The sequence below is a fragment of the Pholcus phalangioides genome, unplaced genomic scaffold (genome assembly GCF_987345545.1).
Source record: "Pholcus phalangioides strain wild (caught in Gottingen) unplaced genomic scaffold, Ppha-v1.0 ptg000009l_1, whole genome shotgun sequence".
NCBI lineage: Eukaryota > Metazoa > Arthropoda > Arachnida > Araneae > Pholcidae > Pholcus > Pholcus phalangioides.
This window is the reverse complement of record NW_028301602.1, coordinates 942581-954866: the sequence shown is the minus strand read 5'-3', so window position 1 is coordinate 954866 and position 12286 is coordinate 942581. Positions and strand designations below refer to the sequence as shown.

Sequence of the window (12286 nt, the reverse complement as noted above, 5' to 3'; positions counted from 1 at the left end):
TCCAAAGAGTTCAGAAATTCTGCAAGATACAGAACTGTCGGTGCTGAGTCTGTGACAGTGTCAACCAATTTGTAAGATGTGGTTTCCAGGAATAATTTTTAGGATTTTTTCATTGATCTTGTTCACACTGTCATTTTTCGATGCCAGAATCGCTCTCTCGCAGAGCCACTCATGGTTTCTGTGATTTTGTTCAATGTTTGGGAAGACTTTGTCTGCAAGTTCTTGAACTGAGTTTAACAACTGGCAAAATCCATTTGGGAACGTAATCAGTCCAGTGCTTGGGTCTACGGGAATTCTTCCATTGCCAAGTTTTATCAACTGATGTGAAAATGATAGCAGTGCTGAGTAATTTTGCAGTTGAACTCACATGTTAGTGGATAATGATAATTTTTTAACTTCGTGCCAGAGTGTTGATGATTTGAGGCAAGCATTGAGTTCATCAGCTGGCGTTGAACAGTTTTGTTCTCAGTTTTGTTGTCGTAGTTGCTGATCTCTGTTGTTAGCGATGTCATACGTTCAGCTTGTGCAGCAAATATTATTCAAACACATTTTTTAAATAGAAACTATACCTCTACGATGGGCAGTTGATGAGATAAAGGTCCTGTTACCACTTACAGGACACCCTGTATATAGGCTAGCAAAAATACCCAGCGCTTCCTGGGTTTTCTTCAATTACTGGGAGGATTGGAAAAGTGGCAAAATATTATAAAGGAATAAACTGTCATAATGGCAGAATTAAAGGTGTGACAAACCATTGTAAAGGCATATATACATGTCTGAAACGCATTGTTAGGGAACCATGGCAACCAAAGTAAACGCTCCAAAAGTGATTGTTGAGGCCCCAAAACCATTGTTGCTCGACAGTTTTTTGCCCATTTCGGGCATTTGCCCAGCTCTGACGAACTTTTAAAGCAGCCTATGGTTCATTCCTGGTCCTGTTTGGTATATATGCAAAATCTGGCGGCGATCGGTCTAAAACTATAGATTTGTACAAAGAACAGACAGACATACTTCCACATTTATATATAAGATAAAATAAAAAAATATCAATCACGTTGGAATAAGTCTTTGCTTACCCTCAGTAACAATAAGAAGAGCACATACACGGAAAATGCATTTTTCATGTTCAATAGAATCTGAGAAATAAAAAATATAACGCATAATAAGTGATAAATGAACTGCAACAAGTATAGAAAATTCAGAAATTTAAATCAATCATTTCTAATAGAGAATTTTAACATTTAATTTTCATATTTTCAACAGGAAAATTTTGTTCCGGATAATGACTCACACATAAGTTCTTGAAATAAGCAGAGGATGAAACAAAATGCAGGACATCACAGATTTGTTCCAAAGAGCAGCTATTTACATGTATTTACAAGCAGAGATCTTAACGAAATGTGACTTACAGATAGAATGTGATCTACAGACAATGCCTTGTCTTCTGACTAAAATTTTATAACTGCATAGTTCTACAAAAGCAGCCTCACACATATATAGGGAAGAGCATCTTTCTAGAATAATCTCCACAATTTGTGTGACATCTTTACATTTTCTGTTTGGCAACATGTCGGAGCTACCACCAAATGCCCCAAGTTTGTCATTAATTTGGCGAGATTTACAGAGATATACGCTATTGATTATTTATGGGTGAAAGATGACATGATAAATATTCACTATTTACATAATTTTCGTAATAATTTGATTAGACTGGGTTACACTAGTTTGTAGGGCCCTAAGTAGGATTTTGTGTGTGTGTGGGAGGGAGAAAACATTATTTCGTCGCCCCCATCACTGTAAAATTTGATAATTTTATAGCAGCAGTTTTGTTCCTACTTCCTACCCTCTTAATTTTGCTACCCAAGGCAGTTGCTTCCTTTGTCCCCCCAAGTTCCAGCCCTGCTAGTTTGGATTTGCTGGTACACATCAGTGAGAGATAGAAGACAACCATCCAACCCTCAAAATAATGGAAAATTTACACTTTTTTTCTCAAAAATGTGGAAGATTTTTGTGATTGGGAATCTTCATTAACCTTTAAGAACTTGCTCATACCTAATAAATGTTTCTGAGTACACAAGCATTATGTCTTTATGCATATGTTATAGCTGAAATCTGAAGTGTTAACACTTTGCACATTGGCCATACTTTAAACATACATTTTAACATACACATTGAAGGATATAAATGCAGTTTATAATTTCATAAGTAATAAATAATAACAAAAGATAACTTTCACATCTACAGCAATTTGAGGTTAATTTGATGAGAGTTATCTCATCACTATATTGCTATTTATACATATAACTTTCTTATTATTATATTAAAAGTCAATAAAAATTTTGAAATTTATTTTGAAATCAACAATTATCCTTGAAATGCATTAAAAATTATTTCATTCAAATAGAAAGGGAGACTGCATAAATAAAAAGGAAGTTTTAACAAGTAACAAAATGAATCTTTACCCTTATTCTCCCAACTCTGTTTTAAAGTATGCAAGAGTTCATTTTTCACAACACATAGGTGATCATCAGTTCCATGACAACTAGTCAGAAGTCCAGCAACCTTAAAAAAAGAGTAATATCAAATGGCTATATCATTAAAAATCAGTATGACTGTCATCAAGTTATGGCACTCCTATATCAAGAAATATTTTATAATCATTAAGGATTAGAGTACTGCAGATTTCATTAAAATCATTCAAACAAACTAGATCCAAAGGATTTTTCATAAGATTTCACTGTTTCAGCACATAATTTATCTCTCCAAACAGAAATTTTTGAAAATTAATTTTTGAGAAACCAACGTTTCTCACATCACCCAGTCTAAAAGCTATCATTCCTATGCTAGGCACACAAACTTTACGTTTAATAGATTATAAATTAAAGTTTCTATAATTTTATTGGGAGGATGAAATCTATTTCAAGAACCCTTTTTTAACACAAGTGATATTGCACAGTATTTTTTCATTCCAACCAGGCAAAATATCACACAAATACAAAAAAGGGAAAAATTCTCACTTCTCCAGTATAGTGGCATCTTAGATTGACAGATGCAACTGACTCTGAATAATTGTTTTTTATACATGCTGGCCATTTATCAAGAGTGGAAGGCTGAAACATAAAAAAAATAGCAATTAAGTTGAGTAAAAAGAGGAAACAAATTAAGATCATAAAAATAAGAGCAACATTTAACAAGGAAAACACTGCACTTTCTGCATATATTAGAGTCAACAGCTTAGTTTGTCTGGGACTGGAGTGTGCTGTAAGGTTTTGGAGACCATACCTACAGAGGGACATAGACTTGGTTTAAGGGGTGCAGAGAAGAGCTACACGTGTCCTTATTGGCGCACGAGGCTTGATTTATGAAGAGAGACTTCATTTTTTGAATATGTTTACATTGGATGAATGCAGGTGTCGAGGAGATATGATCGAAGTGTTCAAAATTTTCAACGGGATGGTTATAATGGGCCGTGAACTTTTAGTACACCGCCAATCGACTGATTTTACAAGGGGACACCAGTACTGATTGGTAAGGGACAAAGTGAGGTTATGGTGTCGCAGGGAATTTTTCTCTAATAGGGTTGTTAATAAATGGAATAGCTTACCCCCGGAGGTAGTAAATTGTAACACAATTGACATGTTCAAAAAGAAATACGATTAACATGTTGGGGTAAATCGAGAAGCTATCCATACTTAGAACAAGACAACCATAATATTATTTATGGGCATTGTATAATATTTTATCATGTGTATAAATTGTTTAAAATTTTTGTGATTGTGTTTTTAATTGGGTTGCTGTATTTTTGGAATACATCCATATTTGTTATGGGCATCTTTTTCTCAGCCACCTCGTTGGGCATCTTGCCTGTTGTGGCATTGTATTTGTATTAATAATCTGAAGTGAATCAGCCAGAGACCTCCTTGGTTATTGAAAACTTAAGATAGATTATACACCAAAACAATAAAAACAAATTATAATTTTACTTTAAAGAAATTAGAGAGTAGGCATATATATATATATATTCACATCGATGGAACATTGTTGAATTTACTCGAATGATATGTGCCACAGACATCAGACTCCTATCCAGCATTACAGCACTTTATAACTTCTAGTGATACAATATATCACCACTGTGATGGAATATTAAAACTAGTTAGGTACTAAAACTTTAAAATGTATTCACATGAAAAAGGGGCAGCAAAATATTTTTAAAATATAATCTATCTATGCATGTATAATTGATATTTTTGCATTGAATACTGTATAACTTACAACAAGACTGATACTCAAACTGAAAGATTACTGGGTTACACTCGCTTCCAAAAGTTAAGCACTCAATGTCTTATATAACATAACGGCCACCCACTTTAACTGTGTCCTTCTGGATTGGATGGTTAATGGAACACAAATGTGTGGTACTCGGGTGTATAGTCCTTTCATGTGGAGCTTTTGACACACAGTAGGGCAAATATTGTCTTACCAAGTGATGCTGCAACAATGGATGCAACAGTGGTAAAAGTCACTTGTGGATTCCGCTTGGGTACTATAGCAATATACCAATCATCAGATGGGGGGAAGGGTGGTGGTGGTAACCCTGGTTGACTGGACATTCCCTTGCTTGGGAATTGTTTTCGTAATCGTTATATTGCTATAGTAGCGAAGAAAAATCAACGAGCAACCACCACATCTGTGTTGGCAAAGTGTGGTTATGCGCGTATACAGACGGAAAGAATATGAGAATAATGATCGGCAAAATAACAGATTTATTTAACGACAGCATATTGATCTCCACTAGAAATCATTGAAAACTAAAGTCTATATTACGTCTAACATAACTGATGAAACAACGCAAACATAACACTAAGACAAGAACAACAAAAAGGATCCCAAACAGTTCATATATATATACACATTACAAACATGTGTGATCGCGTCATGATTTGCGGTTGAGTTCATTTAATTTGCATGAATGAAAAATAAACCTAACAATCGGCCCCCCTCATGCAAATTAATTAAAAAAAAATACAATATATACACACACACACACACATATATATAAACACAATACCAATAAATTTTACAGATATAACAAGACGTATCAAATTTATAACATTTACATTACTATACAAACATTTTTTCACAAAAGTTATTTTTTGCTTCTCTAGTCATAGGCTTTGTAAATATATCTGCCATATTTTTGTATTTTTGTTACTGTTGACAAATTTAACATTAAAGCACTTATCACGGACAAGATTTCTGAGGAAGTGATATTTAATGTCCATGTGCTTTGTCCTGTGCGTTTCTAATGGAGAGCTTGAGAAATCAATTGTAGCCTGATTATCGCATAGTAAATTACATTCGGTTATTTTTAACCCTATTGGTCTACATTCTTTGACTATATTTTTTATCCACATTAATTCTTTAGCAGATTCAGTAAGTGAAATATATTCTGCCTCCATTGTTGACAAGCTTACAGATTTATGCTTGAAGGTGCGCCAAAAAATGGGAGATTTGTCAATTAAAATCAATGTACCTCCCATAGAGATTCTGTCATCTCTACTGGCTGCAAAATGAGAATCAGAAAAACAATTCATGTTAATATTTCTGATTTTTGACAAGTCTAATTTATAGTCTTTTGTATATTGTACATATCCTAATAATTTTAATAAACAGTTCCAATGTCTAATTCCTGGGTTTTCCTGAAATTGAGATAAAATATTTACAGCGTAACATATGTCCGGTCTGGTTCTAATTGCAATGAATGAAAGGCAACCTAAAATATTTCTATATGGAAGTTTTGGCATCTCATTTATCTGGTTTTGATATGATGGAGAGTCAAGTTTGGACATGATTTGACTTTTGGCAATTGGTAACGTTGCCAATTTGAAATTATACTTAGAAAAAATTGTACATATCTTATCAATATATGAACACTGATGAATAGATAAAAAACTATCAGTTTCTTCAAATTCAATACCCAAAAGTTTTTTGGTTTTACCCAACATTTTCAATTCAAATTTAAGACCTAATATAGTGATAGCTTCATCTATAGCTTGCTTAGTTTTTCCAAAAACTATTATATCATCAACATACACTAATAATATTACAGTTTTTCCTCTCCTGTATACACAATTGCCCCATTTAAATTTTACAAAGTCCATTTTTTTTAACATTGTATCCAGTTCTAAATACCATTCTCTACCACTTTGATGTAAACCATACAAAGCTCTTTTTAACAGACATACATAATTTTTCTTATTGTCATTTATATATCCTTCTGGTTGAGACATAAAAATAGGTTTGGATAATTTTGCATACAGATATGCACTTTTTACATCTAATTGATAATGTAACCAACCAAGCATACATACCAATAAAGAGAAAAACAATCGAATGACACTGAAATTTACTACTGGACTATAAACTTCATCATATGATTCCCCTTTTCTTTGTCCTTAACCTTTGGCTACTAAGCAAGCCTTATACTTAACAATTTCCCCTTTTTCATTTAATTTTGTTGTACATACCCATCTGCATCCAATAACTTGTTCTTTGGGTGGCGGAACTAATTCCCAAACTTGCCTATCTTTGATAATTTGTATTTCTTCATCCATAGCATTTTGCCAATTTTTTACCTGAGGAGAATTAAATACATCTTTATAGTTCTTGGGAATCTTCAATTCTACTTGGTTTGCTTCTGCATCATGCTTTGGGTAATATTGTATTTACACAAAGCTGAAAGTTTACCTGATGAATTATCTTTACCACTAAAATGAAAAAGTTCATTTCTAAACTCTATACCACGTTTCGCACAGTATTTCTTTATATCATGTGGGGATCTAAATCTTGTTTTTGTCCCTTCATTATAGTAATAGATGTCCGTCCTTGATTGATCTTTTCTCAAGACCGCTTTTCTAATCCATGGGATTGATATACAAGAAACTAAATTTTTTTATTCCTCTGTTCGAAATTTTGTTTTGTGTGTAACTTTTGTTATATCTGGGTTAATTTTAGTGATGAATTCTGAACTTTCAGATAAGTTTACTGACTTAGTTTCATCATCTGAGTATGAAATGTCATCTATTTCGAAGTTGGCATAACCTTTTTTATTAGAATATGCCATATTTCCTTTCAATTGCTCATTAAAGTTAACATTAGCAGTTTCAATCATTCTGTGTTAGTCTCTTAACCAAATTCTATAACCACGTGTTCTTTGGGCATATCCCATCATGGTTCCTAAACGTGCTCTCATGTCTAGTTTCTCTCTCTTTTGTTTTGGAACTCCTACATAAACAGTACAGCCAAAATTAGTTAATGATAATCACAACAGTACTGACGGGGAATTACCCACCTCTGACTTGGATGGCTTCTCGATTGACAACAAACCACCGGGCAAATTAAAATGTGTGTTAATAAATGCCAGGAGCTTGGGTAACAAGAAAGATTTTTTAGAAACTATGATAGTTGTGGAGGACTTGGATCTTATAGCCATTACAGAATCTTGGGCAAACGATGGGGATGAATCTTTCTTACACATCTCCGGATACGATACTTTTTTGAGAAATAGATCTGATAGGAAAGGGGGTGGAGTGTTGATATACGTGAAATCATGTTTGAAGGCTAGAGAGTGTAACGTGCAGAGAAGTGATATTGAAACCATATGGGTTGAACTTGAGAACAAAAGACGTCATAAGCTTATTGTTGGGGTTTGTTACAATCCACCGAATAGGGATCAAAACTATATCGCCAAAATGCATGATGAAATTTCCTACATGTGTAAGCGAAAGAGGGTTCTCATACTAGGGGATTTCAATTACCCGGGTATTGATTGGGAGAACCTTTCATCTGGAAATCAGTATGAAAGAGACTTTCTTAAGTTGGTGCTCGAAAATTTTTTGTATCAGCATGTATCAGAAGCCACTAGGGGTACTGCTATTTTGGATTTAGTTCTTACTAGTTCTGAGGATCTAGTTGAACATGTTTCGGTGGGGGAAGAGTTTTCTTCCAGTGATCATCGTATCGTCAGATTTCACTGTAACTTTTCCTCGGGTGAGGTTGATAACAAAAGACTGGTTCCTTGTTTTCGGAGAACTAACTTTGATGTTTTGCGAAGAAGGTTAGCGGAAGTTTTCAAAGACTGGTTGGAATCAGTAGGGGTGGTAAGTCAATGGGAAGAATTTAGTACCAAGCTGTCCTCTGTTTTGCACGACGTCATACCCTTTGTTCGAAAAAAGCGTGTTTGTACATCACACCCTCTATGGTTCACGGATAGCGTGCGGAACCTTTATCTTGAAAAGAAAAGAGCATTCAGAGAGTATAAAAGTGGACGAGGTGACCTATCATTGTTTACTGATAAAAGAAGACTGTTGAAGAAAGCGATAAGGGATAGTAAAAAGCAAGTTGAATCTAGGTTGGCAGACAACATTGGCTCTGACCCAAAATCATTTTTTCGATACGTCAATAATGGATGTAAGGGGACAGTTGGCCCCCTCTCGATACGAGGCTCAAAAGTAGAGAGCAATGTAGGCATGTGTAGTGCTTTCAATGACTTTTTCGCGTCGGTTTTTAATGGAGATAATGATATTCGATATACGGGTGTTGCATGGGGTAATAAAACGCTCAACGATATTCAAGTGGAAGACGTGGAGGTCCTAAATCTTCTAAGAAATGTATGTGCAAGCAAAGCACCAGGACCAGATGATATCTATCCCAGGGTTCTCAGGGAAGGTGCTAATGAATTGTTGGGGCCAGTCGCACAGATATACAGGAGTAGTGTTGCTGAGGGTATCGTCCCGAGAGATTGGAAACTGGCTAACGTTGTTCCGATATTTAAGAAGGGTAGTAGAGAAGTGGTGTCTAATTATCGTCCAGTGAGTTTGACGAGCTCCCTCTCGAAAATTTTGGAAATTATCATCAAAAGGCAGTTTGTGAAGTGGATAGACGAGAATAATGTATTGTCGGATAATCAGCATGGGTTCAGGAAGGGGAAGTCATGTGTAACTAACCTCCTTTGCTTCTATGATTACGTGACTAAGGCTTTGGGTAAGAGCAAAAATGTCGACGTTGTTTACCTTGATTTCCAGAAGGCATTCGATCGGGTCCAACATGGCAAACTCTTGAAGCGTTTACACGAGATTGGAATAGGGGGCAACTTGCTGAATTGGATAGAATCGTGGTTAAGAGATAGGTCACAACGAGTTATGGTGAACGGGGAATTCTCTGGTTGGACAGACGTCACAAGTGGAGTTCCTCAGGGAAGCATCCTTGGCCCCATACTTTTTTCACTTTTTATCGACAAACTCGATCAGGGTATTGATGGAATTACTAGCAAATTCGCAGATGATGTGAAGCTAATGGGGGTAATCGGAAATGAAAGCGATAGGGAGTTGCTCCAGACCAACTTAAACAAGATTGCAGCATGGGCAAATGAATGGAGCATGACGTTTAGCGTAGATAAGTGCATGGTCGCTCATTTTGGTTCGAACAACCCACGGTTCTTTTACGAGTTGAATGGTGTCACTATCCCGGATGCAACTAGAGTCACTGATTTGGGAATTCTCATTGACGACCGACTTAAGTTTAAGTTTTCTGAACATTGTTCAGCGGTTGTCAAAAAATCGAATAGAATGCTTGGTCTCATTTTCAAAAAGGTCTCTTCGCGTTCTCCTAAAGTCATTCTTCCGCTTTTTCGAGGCTTAGTTCGTCCTGGACTGGAGTATGCTGTAAGGTTTTGGAGACCATACCTACAGAGGGACATAGACTTGGTTGAAGGGGTGCAGAGAAGAGCTACGCGTGTCCTTATTGGCACACAGGGCTTGAGTTATGAAGAAAGACTTCATTTTTTGAATATGTTTACATTGGATGAACGCAGGTGTCGAGGAGATATGATCGAAGTGTTCAAAATTTTCAATGGGATGGATAGGATGGACCATGAACTTTTAGTACACCGCCAATCGACTGCTTTTACAAGGGGACACCAGTATCGATTGGTGAGGGACAATGCAAGGTTATGGTGTCGCAGGGAATTTTTCTCCAATAGGGTTGTTAATAAATGGAATAGCTTACCCCCGGAGGTAGTAAATTGTAACACAATTGACACGTTTAAAAAGAAATACGATAAACATGTTGGGTTAAATCGAGAAGCTATCCATTCTTAGAATAAGACAACCATAAGTATTCTTTATGGGCATTGTATAGTATTTTATCATGTGTATATATTGTTTGTAATTTGTGTTAATTGCATTTTTAATTGGGTTGCTGTATTTTTGAAACATATGACAACCATATTTTTATGGGCATCTTTTTATCAGCCACCTCGTTGGGCATTTTGCCTGTTGTGGCGTTGTATTTGTATTTGTATTTAAAAACCTTCAAATGGGTTACTGTTGGTTTGTTCCCCCCATATAACTCAAATGGCATTTTTGTTTGGTTCTTGTGTCAGACTCTATTCCAAACATAAGTAAAACAAATTATTGCTTCTGCCCAGAACTTATTATCAATTTCACTATCTTTCAGCATAGCTTTAACACCATCCAATGCTGTTAGATTATAGCGTTCACTCACACCATTCTGTTCTGGGGTGTAATCATTTGTCCTTTCATATCCTATTCCCTGATTGTCTAAGAACTTTACAAATTCATTATGGCAAAATTCCATGCCATTATCTGTACGAACAGTTACTATTTTCAGATTTAGAAACCTTTCCTGTCTCTTTTGAAATTTTACAAAAAGTTGGAAAACTTCACCTTTTCTTTTCATTGGTAAAACAAACACTTTTCGAGAATAATCATCTGTTATAGTTAAGAAATATAAATTCCCTCCACAAGATTCAGTAGGCATTGGACCACATACATCCATGTGTAATAATTCCAAAGGTCTACTAGATCGAATTTTGTCAATAGGTTTGAAAGGTTTTCTCTTGGATTTTGCCAGTTTGCAACTAACACATTCTTCCATGGGATTATTTAACAATTGTAACCCTCTAACACTTGAATTCTTACTTGTATTTTGCAAATAATGTATATTCACATGACAAAAACGTTTATGCCAAAGTTCTATATTATCGTTAGTTCTTGCAATGGAATTATACATTTCTTTCTTTTTTTTGACATTTGTATCAGCAGATACGTTCTTGAAGTTATTTGAGGTTTCACAACTGTTCGTTATCAATTCATTAATGTTAAAATTCATATTTGAATTACCATTAAGATCATACATTGGCCTTAGAACATACAAATAATTTTTTCTTATACCATAAAATAACTGTCCGTCCTCTGGTGTATAGACGCTAAGTCTTCCATTACAACCAATAAAATATGCACCACATTTTTCTAACAATGAACATGATATTGAATTGCGTCTCATTTTCGGTGAATATAGTACATCACATATTTCAATAGTAACCAATTTTCCTTTCAATCTTTACAGCTAAAACCATATTTACATCTTCTAACTCCTTAAAGTTAGTGAAAAGGTCTTTATTGTTACAAAAATGGTGAGTTGCTCCACTATCTAAACACCAACTAAATTTATCCATATGAAGTTTAGCATGATTAAGCAAGACTTCGACATTTGACTCAAATACTGGCTTATCTTTTACATTACATTTTTCTTTGAAACTTTAACTAGCACTGGTTAAATCTTTTTTGTTATATCTGTTTGAAGGATTTGGTACTTTTACATTACAATTAACCTTCAAATGTCCTAACTCCCCACATCTGTAACAAGGTCCAAGTTTTTTAGAATTGGTCATTTTTCTTTTGATCTTTAACTTAGTTTTGGCATTTGGATTTCTATTGTTACATTTAACAGTTGCCCCATATGCCCCATCTATACTATTCTCAAAATTACTCATGTCTTTGTTAGCTTGTAACAATCTATTTTCTTCCAATACTAGCTCTTTAGCGACTTTATCAAAGAGGAAATCTTTTTCAGGCCATCTAGTTTGATATAGAATAGTTTGAACTATTCCTGAAAATTCTTGTGGGAGATACCTTATCAATTGAAAACTCTGATATAAAGATTCTAATGCATGTCCAGCATCTTCTAATCTTTGTACGCAATTTCTCAATCTAGCACAATATAACCCTATAGTTTCTGATCTCTTATCAAATCTAAGTGAGAAAAATTCATCTAATAATGAGATGACATGTGCTCTTGTATTTGGCTCAAAGTACTCTTTTAGTGTCATATGTGCAGATTTCCCATCAGTATTTTTAGCTATCAAATTTCTGTACTGAGGATCAACTGCATAGTATATTGTTGAATATGCCATATTTTTTCT

The 12286-nt window shown here is 35.0% G+C and overlaps 1 protein-coding gene across 1 annotated transcript in view; it reads right to left on the bottom strand.

Annotated features, from left to right (window-relative positions):
• The window catches only part of Pi4KIIIalpha (phosphatidylinositol 4-kinase III alpha), a 184750-nt gene that overhangs the window by 79322 nt on the left and 93142 nt on the right, over positions 1 to 12286 (bottom strand). The window contains exons 26-28 of the mRNA XM_089237000.1: positions 3018 to 3110; positions 2463 to 2562; positions 1077 to 1136 (exon numbers count right to left, since the gene is read on the bottom strand). Of these exons, the coding sequence (XP_089093126.1) occupies positions 1077 to 1136; positions 2463 to 2562; positions 3018 to 3110 (253 nt within the window). The remainder of the gene's footprint in view (positions 1 to 1076; positions 1137 to 2462; positions 2563 to 3017; positions 3111 to 12286) is intronic.